The sequence below is a fragment of the Hirundo rustica genome, chromosome 20 (genome assembly GCF_015227805.2).
Source record: "Hirundo rustica isolate bHirRus1 chromosome 20, bHirRus1.pri.v3, whole genome shotgun sequence".
Lineage (NCBI taxonomy): Eukaryota > Metazoa > Chordata > Aves > Passeriformes > Hirundinidae > Hirundo > Hirundo rustica.
The window spans coordinates 2579926-2596013 of record NC_053469.1 but is presented as its reverse complement, the minus strand read 5'-3'; the positions used below and the strand labels follow the sequence as shown (position 1 = coordinate 2596013).

The 16088-nt window shown below is 47.5% G+C and overlaps 1 protein-coding gene across 2 annotated transcripts; it reads left to right on the top strand.

Annotated features, from left to right (window-relative positions):
- Positions 1-743: 743 nt before the first annotated feature.
- SNAPC4 (small nuclear RNA activating complex polypeptide 4) lies at positions 744-13940 on the top strand. Of its 2 annotated transcripts, none has more exons than XM_040083342.1 (23): positions 744-909; positions 1552-1610; positions 1956-2114; positions 2498-2617; positions 3273-3351; positions 3850-3931; positions 4469-4573; positions 5034-5106; positions 5372-5536; positions 5753-5900; positions 6046-6152; positions 6418-6512; positions 6658-6752; positions 7029-7114; positions 7565-7954; positions 8340-8429; positions 8657-8882; positions 8972-9042; positions 9382-9465; positions 9708-9735; positions 10171-12206; positions 12688-12812; positions 13440-13940. In XM_040083342.1, exons 1-22 carry the CDS (start codon positions 744-746, stop codon positions 12799-12801), a joined length of 4578 nt encoding a protein of 1525 aa, XP_039939276.1. In that variant the 3' UTR covers positions 12802-12812; positions 13440-13940. The 2 variants fall into 2 exon arrangements, with proteins under 2 accessions (XP_039939276.1, XP_039939277.1); XM_040083343.1 differs by having other exon boundaries at positions 12688-12834.
- Positions 13941-16088: the final 2148 nt, after the last annotated feature.

Below are 16088 nucleotides of genomic sequence, written 5' to 3'. Positions count from 1 at the left end.
CCCATAGCCAACGGATCCCTAAAGCCGAAAGGACCGGGCAGGCGGCACCGCGGTTCCTGCGGGGCTGGAACCACGGCCCCTTCTCCCGGGGCACCCGCAATTCCCCCGGGGACTGCCGGGGACTCTGCTGCACCCCGGGGCTTGGCTGGGGCTCTCCTTGCGTTCGGTGCTCTGGCTGTGGAGGGAGGGGGAAAGGCCCAGCGGTGGCGGTGTCCCGGTGTCACTGAGGGCCGTGTCCCGGTGTCACTGAGGGCCGTGCCGTGGTGTCCCGGTGTCACTGAGGGCCGTGTCCCGGTGTCACTGAGGGCCGTGTCCCGCTGTCCCGGTGTCACTGAGGGCCGTGTCGCAGTGTCCCGGTCCCGGTGTCACTGAGGGCCGTGTCCCGCTGTCCCGGTGTCACTGAGGGCCGTGTCCCGGTGTCACTGAGGGCCGTGTCGCGGTGTCCCGGTGTCACTGAGGGCCGTGTCCCGGTGTCACTGAGGGCCGTGTCGCGGTGTCCCGGTGTCACTGAGGGCCGTGTCGCGGTGTCCCGGTGTCCCGGTGTCACTGAGGGCCGTGTCCCCGTGTCACTGAGGGCCGTGTCCCGGTGCCGCGGGGGCCGCCCCCTGGCCGTGCACGTGCGCCGAGCCCCGCCCGGATTGGCTGCGCGGTGTCACGTGCCGGGTCAGCTGACCCGCGGCCGCAGCAGCGATTGGCGGAGCGGGGGGCGGGACCAGCGCAGCCCCGGGAGCGGCGGTGCCGCCATGTCCCGCGGGCCGGGCCGGGCCGGGCCCCTCCGCTCCCCGCAGGGCCTCGACCTCGATGCGGAGCGGGACAAGATCCGCCGGGAGATCGAGCAGCTGGAGCGCAGCCTGCAGCCCGGCGGCGCTGAAAGCCAGCTGTCCCTGTCCGAGTCCATCCTCATCTCCGGTACGGGTTCGGGGGGGCTCGGGGCGCTCCCCAGGCACCCGCCGGTACCGGCGCTTTGCGCGTTCCCTTTACACCCAAACACCGCCAGCGGTGAAATCGCGGGGCCTCGGCGGGGCTCACAAACCGCCTTGTGAGCCGCAGCGTCCCGCAGCGCTCCTGCGCCTCCTAAAGTTCATTTTTCCAATGAACGGTTGGAGCGTCTCTGTCCGGAGAGGCTTCACCCGCCGGTGCTGGGATCGCACGGCTCTGTGGAGCCGCTGGCACGAGGCTGAACCACAGCCGGTGATGCTGAGGGGCTGCTGGGGCCCAGCTTGTGTTTCTCCTGGCTCGGGATGTTCGCTTGGCTGCACACCCGGGAGCCTCTCGTGTGCAGGGCCACGATTCAGCTTTGCTGTAGTTATCCGGAGCTGCTCTTTTTTCCTTCTACAGAACAAAAACAAACCACCAACAAACAAACAAAAAGCGCCTAAGTGGAGAATAACTAAATACGCTTTTTACTTGACAACGTTGTCAGTAGCCAAACCCACTGATGCTCATGTCTCTGGTGCTTTTTCCCCTGTGCTTTAATTAAAATGATTTGGGTTTAAAGCTTTCTTCTCATCCCACTACAATCAGCATTTTTGTATTTTGTTTGTCCAACAGATGATGATGATGATGATGAAGATGATGATGAAGATGATGAAGCTTGTCATGCTGAAATGGTAATTGTTTTGCCTTTAAGAATGTATATCCAGATGTCTGTTGAAGGGAACAGGAGGAAGGGGAATTGCAGGATTTCCCTGCTCTGGGGAAATCCAGGCAATTGCCTTGGCTTTGTGCTCAGTAAAACCTGAATTTTGGGTATTCCTGCCCAGGATTTTGTTATTCAGTGTCAGGGATCTCTTCCTGTGCCAGGGTCAGAGGCCTCCCTGCTCTGTGTCTCTCAAACCCCACGGGCTGTGGGCACACAGCAGCTTCAGCTGAGTTACAGAGCTGATTGTTACACACCTGCTTTTCAAACAACTGCTTTCCTCTGCTTTCTCCCTAAATGTCTTATTTGCCTCAAGGAAGTGGAAATAGAAGACAGCGATGATGATGATGACGATATTGAAAGCCTGCCCCAGGATCCAGAAACCTGCCTGCAGATGAACCATGTGTACCAAGAAGTTATCAGGGAAAAGATTGAGGAAGTGGAGCTGCTCATTGCACAAAACAAAGAAGAGCAGGTGAGCAAAGCAGGAGTGAAATGCTCTTTTCTGTTCTTTTCTGGGTTGCCATTTGCCAACTTTCCTTCCTCTCAAGCCCAGGACTCAAGTGGTTTATTTAAATGATAGTTCCACGCTTTCTTACAATAAAAAAAATGGGTATTTTATATGTTATATTTTACCTTGTTGTGGCAAGTTAGTATTTTATTAATCTTTTTAATCATCTGCACTTTGCAAACTCAGGAGGTTCCAAATCCTGCCTTTAACTCCTGCACTGGTTTTACAGTCTGGTGCTGCAGGTTTGAACCCTGCCTGGGGCGTTTGTGAGCGCTCAGCCACTGCTCTCTGAAATTAAGGAATTTGGAGGAGACACTGATGCTGCTCAATTCATTCTTGTATTGCAGAAGGGAATCATGTCTGAGCTTGATGGCTCCAAAATATCCAAGGCAGGAGATGGCAGAAGTCTACCAGGTTTTTTGGGTCATTTTTTGAAGCCATACTTCAAGGATAAAAGCACAGGAATTGTAAGTAAATATAAGCAGCTTCCAGGCTGATGTGTCTTCAGTGGTGGATGTACATTGTAATGTGTTTACACTGTTCTCACCTCAGGTGTGTAACTGAAACCTTTTTCCTCTCACTTGTCACTCTCCCTCTTTTGGAAATGCTTGTTCAGCCCTGTGAGTTCTGAGGAGTGGAATTGCAGCCATCAGGGGCTTGAATGTTCTCGGGTTTAACTTAACTTTAACTGTCTTAATTTCCAAGACCCAATTCCATACTGCTGTTTAAAGCACTCACTGAAATCTGATTGTGAAACTGAGTTTTCTGTATTTTTTTTTCATATTTTCTGGAGCAATTATTAGTTTGTGGGTTTTTTTTTTTTTTTTTTTAATGTGTTTTTAAAAGGCCATCAGCAAAAGGAGGTCTTGGCTTTTTGTGGTTGCCAAGATGTCAACTATCATCATCCACATATTAATATATTCAAGCAATGACTGGTAATATTTCTGTTTAAATGATGCACCTCTGAGCTCTGGCTAGCAAAGGTATCTAAGCAGTGTGAGTGTGACAGTGGCACAAATTTGAGTTTCCAGTTATTTTTGTAGCAGTTTGTGCTGGGGTTTGAAGAAGAAACAGTGGTTTTGTCTGACTCTCAGTGTATCTAACCCTTCTAATCCTCATCAGGGCCCTCCTTCCAATGAAGATACCAGGGAAAAGGCAGCTCAGGGAATAAAATCCTTTGAACAGTTGCGTCCAACCAAGTGTAAGTAAGTCTGGGTGCTGTTCTAGCAGAGCTATAACATGTATATATTCATATAACAAATATATGTATTTATACTGTTGGGGTGTGTGTGTTCCTGTTTGCATTTAAACATCAACACCTCTGATTGACTCACAGAAAAGTCATTGAAAGGGAATGGGGTTCTCTATAAATTACTTCATTGTGTCATTAATGACTCCTTTTTAATTTGTTCTGCTGCATCAGCTCCTGTGAGCACTCCTAAACCAAGTGAGGTGGTGCAAGGGTAGTGCCCAGAGGAGGGAAGTTCCAGATGCCCACAGGGTGATTCCTTTATTGGGGTCTCCTTGGAGATCCCAATTTAACTGAGCCAGAGGCTGTGCCCTGCCCAAGTCTGACAGGATTTCGGTGATTTAGGCAGGGAATTCCCACTGCAGAGCTGGAGGCCGTTCTCAGGGGTGCTGGGAGCAGTGGGTGTCTCCTGGTTTTGCACTGATGTCTGGCTGCTCCCGTCTGCTCTAGGGAAAGCTGCAGAGAAGACGCTGCTGCAGGAATCCGTGGTGAGCGACCGCCTGCAGCGCCTGCTCCAGCCAAAGCTGCTCAAGTGAGTACTGCCCAAAAATCCTTTCTCCTGCTGAGAACATTGCATGGGAAAGGAGGAGAATGGAGATGTGCAGGTTTCACCTTCCTCCAGCAAGTTCCCATGTTAATTGCTTGTGTTTGTGGGGTTTTACAGCCGTCTATTTCTTTCCATTGGCACTGTGGTGTAACTTAAAATACTTTGCAGGGCTGGAAGTTGAAATTGTGATATGTGGTGAGGCCTAATGGTGTGTCCAGCAAGGGATTTGTGTGCTGGAGCTGGCACAGTCTTCGTGCCTGCTGCCTCACCCATTGGTTCTCTGTATAAACACCAAAATGGTTTATCTGAAACCTGTTGTGGGTCAGGGATTGCATTGAAGGGGTGAAAATACGGCAGTGAGTGTGCCTTGTGGGAAAACCTGGGAGAAGAGTTTTGTGTGGAAATAAACTTGAAGGGAGGAATGATAGTGATGGGGAAGGTGTCTCTGCTGTTCATCTTCTGATGCCATTGACCTCGCTCCCATCTATCCTATTAGGCAGTGATAAAAATGTCTTTGAACAGGTTGAGTTATTGGAATCAGAAACTGGAGAAAATCAAGACTGAAACAGAAAAACAGATCATGGAAAAGCAAATCAAGGAGTTGGAGCAAGAAATAGAGGCAATTAAGTAAGAAGTCTTTCTGTTCTTGGTGAAAAATGAAATGTCCTAGAGTTTAGCTCTAAAAGTTCCCTCATACTTCTAGATGGGTCATTGATGTTGGGTTGTAAAAAATTAGGTGCTGTTGTGGCTCTGTAGCTCTCTCATCTCCACAGTTCTTTACTAAGAAGTGGTTTTGTGTCTTGATACACAAAGTGTCGTGTCTGCACCCAGTACAGAGGTGCTGCTTTAAATGGTTCTTACTTTAGCAATAAAGGACCAGAGCTCTGATTTATTTTTTTTATTTTTGAGCTTTTGCTCATGAACAAATCTAGAGCAATGTATTTGGATATGGCATTAATTGTTTCTCCTGCTAATCCGAGTGCTCAGTTCTTGTGGGAGGAATGAGATGAGGCAGGATCAAGAAGACAAAGTGTTTCATTAACCATTTAATACGATTCTTTCTTCCTCTTTGTACCTTCTGCCTTAGCCAACTGCCAGAAAGTGACTTAATAGGATACAGATTCGATGAGCATGACTGGGACAAAATTTCAAACATCCACGTGAGTTGGAGAATCAGCTGTTTTGTTGCTTCTCTTATCTGTGTCCTTCCTCTTGAGAATCACCTGACCCTGTCTGCATCCAGGGTTTCCATCTTGCATTTCTCCAAGCTGACTGTTAAGTGATCTCATCTTGTTAAATCTGGTGATTTAATTCTGGAAAACCTGGCAGTAAGACATAGCTGGGATGCAGAATACTGCTGTTTGTCCAGGTGTCTTAATTCCAGCTTTGAGACTAAACATATTTTTTTGTTGTTGTTTCTTTTAGTTTAATGGACAACGTAGCTCAGAAGAACTGAGAAGCGTTTGGCAAAATTGGGAGCATCCAAGCATCAACAAAAAGGAATGGACTGAGGAGGAAATAGAGAGGCTGAAGCAGATAGCTGCTAAACACAACTACCTGGACTGGCAGACCATTGCCCAGGAGCTGGGGGTAAGGTCTGAGCTGGCACATTGGTTCATTCTGGCTTTACTCTTCCTCTTGTCAGGTTTAAAAAACAATGTTAATGCTAATTCACTGTTAATTAATGCTTTCTGAGGAGCGTCCAAGAACAGTAGGGAAAAGGTTTGGTACTTTAGCTTTTCCCTCTTGCTTTTTGTCCTCATAAATAACCGGTTACCTCCTTCTCTCTGTTTTCCTTGTATTAAGACAAACAGGACAGCTTTCCAGTGCTTGCAGAAATACCAAATCTATAACAAAGATTTTAAAAGGAAAGAATGGACCAAGGATGAGGACCAGATGCTTTTAGAGCTTGTTCAAGAGATGAGAGTGGGAAACCATATCCCATATAAGAAAAGTAAGTGACCCATTTGGCTGAAACTGGCTGAGCACCATTTTTTAAGAGATTAAAGTGCTGCTTATGGCAATCACTGCTTGCAACTGTTGTCCAGATAAAGGGAGAAGCATTAATTACAACAGTTAAATAAATTTTTAATTTCCAGTTGCTTACTACATGGAAGGAAGAGATTCTGCTCAGCTGATTTACCGCTGGACAAAGAGTGTGGACCCCAGCTTGAAGAAAGGACGCTGGACACCAGAGGAAGATGGTGTAAGCTCCATTCCCTGGGCCTGGAATGGCAGGGTGGGAATGTTGGAGTGCTGAGGTGTGGCATGGCTGTAGATCTGAGCTTTAGCAGTGGCACAGAGGAGTGTAAAACCGACCAAAGCGGGCACTTGACAGCTCAAGAGTGCTTAGAAGTTCCTAAGCAGTTTTGCCCAGAGATTTGCACAGGAAGCAAATAGAACTGCTTCTGTCTCAGGCCTGTTAGGGTTGGTGCTGGTGAGGATCTCAGCTCTTGCTTTGGTGCACACAGATGCTGATGGCTGCAGTTAAGAAGTACAGGGAGAAGGAGTGGTACAAAGTCCGGACAGAAGTGCCGGGCAGGAGCGACGCCCAGTGCCGGGACCGGTGAGTTCAGGCCAGGTACCAGCCCCTTAAATAAGGGAAAGCTCTGATTAGGAATGCTGCTTTTCTTCAGCCTCGGAGTGCAGTGATGATCTCATTTTGACAAGCACGATTGAATGTTTCTGGCTGTAATGTTTTCACTTTGAAGGTATTTAAAAGCATTGCACTGGGATCTAAAGAAAGGCAAGTGGAGCTCGAAGGAGGAGGAGCAGCTGATTGAACTGGTTCAAAAGCATGGCCTGGGTATGTGTTTGTGTGGCTTAATCTGTAGAAGTTTAAAGGTGTCATTGAGGTTTTCTCTTCTTTCATTGTAAGCCCTGCAGGCTCTGCTTTGTACTGATGATGCAACTTGTTTGTATTTTGTGTTGTGGGTATTAAGGATTTGAGATCCTTTCATGCAGGAGCTCTGTCTCTTATCCAGGGCAATGTATAATATATGTGTAATGGCTGCATTGAAAGGCTTGTTGCTCAGTTTGTGGCACAAGTAAAAATGTTCTGCATCCTCTGCATCCTTTTCAGGTCACTGGACTAGAATAGCTTCAGAGCTGCCACATCGGACTGGCTCCCAGTGCCGGAGCAAGTGGAGTCTCATGATTGGCTCTAAGGTATTGTGGAAATCCTGCTAAGTCACAGCCCCATCTCTTCAATTGAGTTTCTTTCAACTAAAAGTGGAATCCCGTGAAATCAATAAAAAAATTGACATTGATTTCACACAATCGAGGGTTTTGTTGTGGATTTCACGGTTTAATTTTTTGGTGGGTAAAGCAGCCTTCGTTCTGAAGGGCTGAAGTTAATTTTGCTATATATTTGTATATTATCCAGAATTCTTTCCTGCCTTGGAATGCCTGTAAGGATCGGATATATGTAGGTTTTCATGTCTGTACCTCATGAGTTGCCAGTTTTGGTCCCAGGCACTCAAGAAATTAGGACCATATTGAAGATGGTCTTGTTTCCAAAATCTTGTTTCCTTTGGAAAAGGAGACTTCCTGATTTCAGAGAGTTGCAAGCCAGGGGTGAACACTGACTAAAACCTGTGTGTGCTTGTTTTGATCAAGAGGAAAAGATCTGGGGCGACCAAACGGCACCATGCTGAGGGGAGCTTGAGCTCTTCAGAGAGCAGCAGTGAGGAGGACATGGAGCTGGAATACTGCTCAGAGGAGGAGATCAGCACCACGAGCAAGAAGTGTGCAGTCCCCAGCATTGACCTGTGGATACCAACAGGGACAGACACGCAGAAGGCAACCACAGAGAGATACCAAATCCAATCCCTCTTCCCCGCTGCCAGGGCTGGTGCAAGGAGCAGCTTCAGTGACATTGCAAGGGCAGGATGTGACAGAGACAGAGCTGCTGATGTGTCACGTGGGCTGACCACGGTGCTGAGGGGCATTAGACAGTCCCATGCCACAGACATGCTGGTGAAGAATCCAGCAGAAGTGATGGCCAAGGTGAGCTGGGATGGGAGCTTGGAGCAGAAGTTAGAAGGGAAGTGCAGCTGCTGCACTAAGGGCAGGATGTGATGAGCAGATAACATCTTGCTGTTCATTCCCTTGTACTGTTTTAAGTCAAAAAAAGTGAAGATAATTACCCAGTAAATTCTGGGGTTTGGGTTTTTGGTAGATCCCTCACACAAAAGTTTTTATGAAATAGGTGTTTGGTGTTGTGATGATGCACAAGGATTAAAAGTAAAGGTCGTCACTTCTGAGTTGATTTAGTTTAATAAGATACCTTCAACAGCAGGAATGTTGAAAACTCGTACCTGCTGTACATACCCAAATAATTTTCTTTGAGTGATTTCCCCTTCTGTCTTTTCTCGTGTGCTTTCATCTTCAGGCTTCCCAGTGTGGAAAACAAGTGCTGTGGGCTAGCCTGGGGGATGTGAGGACAATATTAAAGAAAAACACGAGCTTCCAGAGGCAACTGGTGAGTGCCTCTTGTGTCTTGTCTGCTCCTGTGACGTGAGCACTTCCAGGCTGTGCTTAGTAGGATTTATTTTTATGTAATCATAGACCTTGCACTGTAATCCCAAGAGGAAAAGCTCACAGTTTTTATCCTAACTGCCTTGTGAATGCTTTGTCCCGGGACTAACGGCAGAACCTTCCTAACGCGAACTTTTAATTGTGTATTTTTTTCACGCATGGCAATTAAAGATACTCAAACCTCCTGCCAGCCTTTTAGCCAGCCCCCCTGGAGCAGGAGCAGCTGTTGGCCAGCATGTCCAGAGGCTGCCAGAGAGAGCTTGGCGCCAGAGCAGGGAGCGCTGGAGGAGGTTCAGCCTGGACAGGAAGCTGCTGATGGCAGTGACCCCTTGGGTGGGCAATGTGCTGCTGCCCTTCACCTTGAAGGCTGGGAGGATGGCTTTCCACCACACAAAAGGTACTGGGGACCCATCCTAGGACTGTCCCTACTTTCTGATGTCTTCTGAGTGAATTCCCAGCTGATTTTGGTGTTGGATTTCTTTCCAGCTGCTGCTATTCACGAGAAGATGAAGTCAGTAGGTCTCACCAGCACTCCCCTGTTTGCACTGCTCATTCAGGTAAGTTTTACTGTCTAAATATAAGCATTACCTGCTTTCAAACAGTGGGAGTCTTTGTTTTTCAGTATTTGAGGCTTAAATAAGTGGTTTGTCTTTGTTTCTTAAACAAATAATCTAATTATTGGACTAATCTGCCCTCATGGTTTGCATATGAAGTTTCTTAAATAAATCCTGCACCCAAAGTCCGATCCTGCCTGGGCTTTTTCTGCGAGTGTAAAATATCCCCAGAATCCCAGAATCTTGCACGTGAAACATGTCCCCTCTATCTTGCTTTGTCACTGGCCCCACCAAAACATTTTTGTTCTCATTTTAATTGTTAATGAAGCTCTCACCTTGCAGCTGTTCCAGATTGATACTAAGGGCTGTTTGAAGGTTATTCAGGAGAGGAAGCTGAGGCAGTTGGAACTGCTTAAGGCTAATCAGGTATTGTGTTTTTAAGCTTTTCCTACTGAAGTCTTGACTAAAATAAGCACTTTAATTGTGTGGCCACACAATTTATATGTATGTTAGCAGTTTGGTTCAGAGGCAGAATAAAATGCTGGCTATATGGCCGTTTGTTCAGGAGGTGGCAGATGTGGGTTTGATTCCACATCTGTGCTGTTTTAATCATCTTTAAATTTATCAGAAGTATAATTTAATTTACTTTTTTTTTTTTTTTTTTACAGACTTCCGAAAATACACAGACTTTTTCAGGTACCTACCAGAACACTTATTTTTATAATGTGCGAGAACTTTCACATAATTCATCACTGTTACATTAATAACCAGTTTAACTGGAGGAGAATTTTGGGGACAAACCTGCTTTGTCATCCTCATTTTTGCTAGCTCTTGGATCTTTAAACTTGTTTCTCTTTGGTAAGGACTGGAAAAAGTCCTGGAGGGTTGGGGAACCCACCCAACTGGGCACTGGACCAGTTCAGTGGAGTGTTAGGGTGCATTCTTGGCCCATCTCTGATTTCTGGGGGCAGTTACCCTTTGTTCAGTTGTGGGGACATGGCTTGATTAAATCAGGACTGCATTGTTGTAGGAATTCTCACAAACAGGAATATTTTTCCACATTCCTTGATGTTTCATGAGAAATGGCTTTTGGAAATAACTGTTCATTCGTTGACATTTTCTCCTCTGCAGGCAACTCACCCCAAGCTTGTTCTCAGTGGAATTCCCAACAGAATGCTGTAGTATGTGCTCTGACGGGCTCAGAGAGCTGTGCCCCAGCTGTGCACAGAGCTCCCCCCGCCCAGTGGCAAAGGCAGAAGCCTAAAACTGTCTCAGAATTGCTGCAAGAGAAGCGTTTACGGGAGTCCCAGGCCAAGAAGGCTATGCAGAGGAGGACAGTGCTGGCTGCCCCACAGGTGCTGGTTTCAAGGCCTCTGATAATCCAGTACCCACCCCAGCAAATCATTCTGTCTGCACAAGCAGGGAGCAAACCTGCAGCACCTGCTGGGACAGATGGACAAGTGTGGGGTTCACCAGTGCCCACAAGGACTTCTGCTGCCGGTTCTGCTTCTGCTCTTGTGCCTGAAAACCATTCCTCAGCAGCGCCAGAACCTGGGGAAAGCCCTGGTTGCTCACAAGGGACGGATCTACAGTCAAGTAAGAAGCAAAATGAGGAAGCTCTGGAAAGCAGCCCTGAAGGAGGGGGTTCTCCAGGTATGAATCCAGCTGCAGCAGAGAAGGCCCCAGACCAGGGAGGGTGCAATGGTCAGATCACAGCCAGTAGCTCAGCTTCAGCAGTGTTGCAAAACCAGGCTTTTGTGCCTCAGCAGATCGCAGCAGTGCCTCCTGGCCTGGAGTCTGGCCAGTTGTCCCTTTCCACACCAGTCACCTCTGAGCTGAAAAGTAACAGGCCACAGCGGAGGCCAGTCCGCCTGCTGCCTGCTCTTGTCCCTCCACAAGCTGCTTCTCCTGCGACTCCCAACAGCATCCCGCCCTTCAAGTGGGTTGTAACCCCCCAGGGTCTGCTCCTCAGCGCTGTGCAGACCGTGCTGGGTGTTCCCCAGGAAATGCCAGCTGCTGCTGGGACAAGTCAGTGTCAGACAGCTCTGACTTCCAATGGCAATGCCTCTGATTTGGAAGGGATTCCTGATCCAGCTGGGGCAAATCCACCTCACCCCAGCAGTGCAGAGACAGAAGAGCCAAATTCCCAGCTGTTCCTGGGGATTCCTTTGGGAGAGGAAGCTGAGCAGTCCGCAATGCTCTTACGTGTGACCTCAGTGAGTCCTGGATGCAGCACACCCAGCGTTTTTGCTGTGACCCCTGCGTGTTCAGATGGCTTCTCCGTGCCTCCAGACTCCTCTGCAGCTCCAGCTGCCATCCCAGCTCTTAGTGCTGTGCTGCTGCTCGAAGCACAGCCCCCTGCCAGCACTCAGGGCTCTGATTCCCAGGCTGTGCCCAGTCTCACCAGCGTGGGAAGGAGCAGTGACTCCATCACAGCAAACAGATCATCCTCCATTCCATACAGCAGCAGGGAAGGGGTTGTGCTCTGGCCAGGAGCTGCAGCTCCTCACGACAGTGTCCCAGGGAGCTCTGGTCGCTCTGGTGCCCAGGCACCGAGGAACAGACCCTTTGCCTCCGAACCATGCAGTGCTGCCTTCCCCCCACAGCCAAGCACTTCCAGTGCAGAGAAGAATCTCCTTGACTTCAGCCTGATCTCCCTGGAGGACGAGGGCCTGGTGAAGGAGTGGCTGAGTGGGAAACAAGGGGTTCAGGTGCCATCCCTGCAGACCGGGCTGCCTTATCTGCCACCTTTCCTCTGCAGCATAAAAACCCTCTCAAAGCTCCTTGTGCAGAAAGCAGCTCTGGAAGAACAAGCAGCCTCTCTCCTGCCCTCTGAGGCCAGTGGGGATGGGGGCACTGGGGATGTTTTCCATGCTATTGGAGAACTGGTGCAGCAGAAACTGGGTGATAACCCTGCTTACCTCCTGCTGAAAGCCAGATTCCTGGCAGCCTTCACACTCCCAGCTCTCCTGGCAACTCTGCCTCCTCCCAGAGTGGAAACAACTCTGTCAGCCAACAGGAAGGAAGATGAGGAGAGTGATGACGAGGAGTGGCAGAGTGAGAAAATGTCTGAGGAAGAGAGTTGTGGAGATGAATTAACAGCAGTACAGGAGGACTGGAGACTTAAGCATGAACCTGCAGACAGAGTTGCTGATGTACTAAATCAGGTAAAACCTGTTCCAGGGGCTAAAAGCAGAAAATTACTGCCAGATAAATATTGCACTGGATTCCAGGGGGAAGCCCCCACTGTTCTTAAGTGTAGCAGAAATTTGGTCCTTTTGAATAAACACAGTTCTATAGCTGATAAAGAGCTCTGCAGCTCAGCTGGGAGGGTGAAGGCCCATGGTTCATGTACCTTAAACTTTCCAGGACAGTTCCCAGAAGTGGGTATCAAATCTCCCTTCCTCTTTCCGTTTATAATCTGCTGCCTTGACTCTTGCATTTTTGAAATCAGCCCTTTGTTTTCACTCTGTAAACTGATGTTTTGTGCCTTTTCTGACGTTGGTAATGGAATGTTGTCCCTTGCTTCATTTTGAAGGTAAATGAAAGATTGTTTTAGAAATCTTGCTGAGCTCCCTAAATCAAAAAGGTGGCTGAAGGGGTTATTGTAATTCTCGTGGTGTTGATCATCTCCTGCTTCTGTTGCAGGGCATGAGGGCTGAGGAGAGCCCTTCTCTGTCTGCCCTGGGCTCCTGCACTCATGATGCCAGAGCTCCCCAGATCAGGAGAAGTGCCCGCTTCAGGAAGAGGAGGAGGATATGAGGAGGAAATGTGTTAGTAGCTCCTCAGTGGTTTGTACGTCTTGCTGAGAAGCTGAACCACATTTTTCTGTGGTTCAGCTCAGACAATGATTCATGACCCCAGGAAAGGACTGAAACGATCTCTGCTCTTGTTCCCTGAGGACACAGAGTTCTACAGTCACCATCAGTCACAGCCTACAGCTGATAATATTTTGGGGAGAGGGGAAGTTGATGTCTCTATGATAGAATTATATATAAACTCATGAAATTCAAACATTTGGCAGCCTTTTAGTTCATGCCCTGAACCTTGCTTAGTATGCACCTAGTTGGTAGCACTCTACAGGCTTGGCAGTGGAGTTTTTCTTTAATATTTCATCTCTGAGCAACTTGGTGGGGTTTGGGGTTTATTTCCCCTATTTGGCTTCATTTCTGTACAGTTACAACAGGTCACCTCTGCAGGGTACAAATGGGTGATTCCTAATATCTGCTGAGGCTTTTGGTGCGCTGGATGGAATGAACATGGACAGTGTTTGATTCACGTGGTTGTCAGATGAGACTGGTTGGGGATTTTTTTCTTAAATTCATTTTAGAAACTGCAAGAGGGCAAACTTCCCTGTAAAAATGCTGTGACTGATAGGAGCTGGTTGTGCTTTGTTACAGGGGTCACTGGGATGAGCTCTGCCTTCCTGCGTGGCCATAGGAGATAATCTTTGCACTGTTCACTTTTACCACCTCCAATGCTGACTGGATGGACCTGGGGAAGAAGAAAATTCTGGATTGATTTTCCCATCCCTCAACAAAATCTGCATCTGTAGGCAAGGTGGAAAAATGAAGGAAACTGGCTGGAGGGAAATCTTTCAGGCACAGACTTCTGCCCTTTCAAACTCCCACCTGCCATAGATGCTGAGGGGGAATATTGTTGGAAATCTGGGGGAACAAGCAGTGGTGGTTATTTATTTCCTTCTTGTGTTAGCCCTTATTTATATGAATGTTTATCCATGTTCAGAATATGTTAATTGGGTGTTTTTTAGTGTTGTGACAGTGGCTTTGCTTGGTAACTGACTGAATACTGTGGAATAAGCAGCAGATTAATTTTGTATCAAAATGACTTTTAAGTATTTGTTGAAATACAGATGTTTTATTTTTCTCACTTAAAAATTACTGATGTGTTCTGTGTGGTTTTTTATTCCTGGTAAATAGTGCTTTTAATAATGTCTGTATGAGAGTGATTGCTAATGAGAAAAATGAGGTTTTCAGGCTGCATGAAAAGCAGGGAAAATGAGGGGAATGAATATTCATGTGCTTTAAACTGCAGGATTGAATTAGGATTCTTTCTTGATTTTTCCACACCCTGCCCTATACAGACATCACAAATCACTTTAAAAAAACTTGTTTCTTCATTTATACCCCAGCAATTTCTGTCTCGCAGAGAGGTGCAAGGTTAGCTGAGGCAAAGCTGATAAAATCTAGAGGGAAGATGCTGTGAAAGCTTCATTCCACTGCACTGACTGAACTTCCCTGAGTGTAGTGGGGAGTTGGGAGTTGGAGCTTTTCCACGAAGGCTCTTCAGGCAGTGCTGGGGGCACGGGGTGCCAGTGTTGCTGCAATTTGGTGTCAAGACTTCATGGAGCAATAGGAATGATTGTGGAATGCTCTCCTCTTGGCAGTGTACTCTGTTTTCCATAAGCTGCTATAGATACCAGTTTTCCAGGAACTTCAACTGTGGCAGGAGCTGCTGCACAGTTGTGGGTGCTGTGCCCAGGCTGTTGCAGTGAGGCGCTGGTGGGAAAGGTGAGCTGTGCTCGAAATGATTGAAAATGCTGCTCAAAAGATGCCCTTGTCATTTATTTGTGGTAAAACTATAAGCAGCAGCTAGTTTTGTCCTTTTTCAGGTTTAAATTGATTTGTCACTAGAATAAAACCTCCCCAGGCTAAATTGCTCAGTTAACAGACCAACTGATTACCTTCAGCAAGGGCACAGCTGATACAGGTACTGTGTCTTTTTTTATTGTAAAGCTAATTTAATTATAAGAAACACAGGCTGGAAGAATCTCTGAGCATCTCTGTCTTACTCCTAATGATGACATGGAGAAACTCTCCATAATCTTAGAAAGCAGAACAAAGGGTGGAGTGGGAAGCTAATGGGAGCATGTGTCACGCTGCCATGGCATCGGAGCCTGTGTGTTCTCCAGGCTTTTGCAAAAAACGCTCTGAGTTCTGAGTTCAGCTCCAGGGCTGTGGGAAGGGAGGGGAGGCAGGCTCAGGTCTTCTGGTGATGTTCAGCATCGTCACTGTGCTGCTCCTTTCTTGCTGCCATGGCCACAGCCTGTTGTTTGGGAATCATGGGTGATGTTCCTTGCTTTGCCAAAACTTGGTTCCCTTTCCCTTTCTTGTCATAATTATGCTGGAAGCTTGAGGACATCCAAAATTAGAGGCATCAATATAGAATTCATCCTTTTCAGCTGAGAGCGAGTTCTTGCTGCCACCTGTATTCCTGCAGAAAGACGTTAACAGCTGGAAAGCCTTTGAAGAGCCTCTTCTAATTTTGTGGCTTGTTTTGCCCCCTGAAATCAGCTGCACACACCTATGGCTGTGACTTTCATTCTTTTTAGTCTTTCTCACCTCTGCACAAGGAAGTTTTCTGGACCCCCAGCAGGCACTTCAGTGGGACAAATTAGAAAACAAATCCAGAATTAATCTGAAATCGCTCCCTGTATGTTGCTGCTGACTCACGATGCCATTACCATCTTTCTCCTCCTCCATCACCCATTCTGGCTTCCCCTTTTTTACTTTATCTCTCTTTTCCTTCCCTTTCCCGTCTCAGGGTATAGCTGAGTAGTTTCCCCTTTTTTCTCGAACCAGTTTTGTTCCTGGAATTATCTTTTCTCTCGTCAGAATACAGAGGGAGGCTGCACCCAGACAGGTTTTCTCAGAGCCAGGACACAGGAGGAGAATCGAGGAAGCTTTTGTGACTGCAGAGGCAAAGGTTGGTGATACAGAATGGCTGATATTAACAGGGAATAAAAGTTTATTTTACAGCTCTGAGGTAGTGTCAGCTCCTGTGGGTGTTAGACTTGGTGTCTGTGCGGTCAGACAAGAGCACAGGGATCTCACATGCTGGGAGGTGGAGAAGGAAGAGTGAACTGCTCGTAAAGCAGAGGCAACAGCTAATTAAAACACTTCTGCATTCTCAGTCTGCGACATCCTTGGTTTCACCACCACCGCTCTGAGAGGCTCAGGGGCTGCTTGTTTGGGTTTTTTTGGTGTTGTTTTTTCCAGACAGGACAAGGCTGCTCACTGATTCCCCTC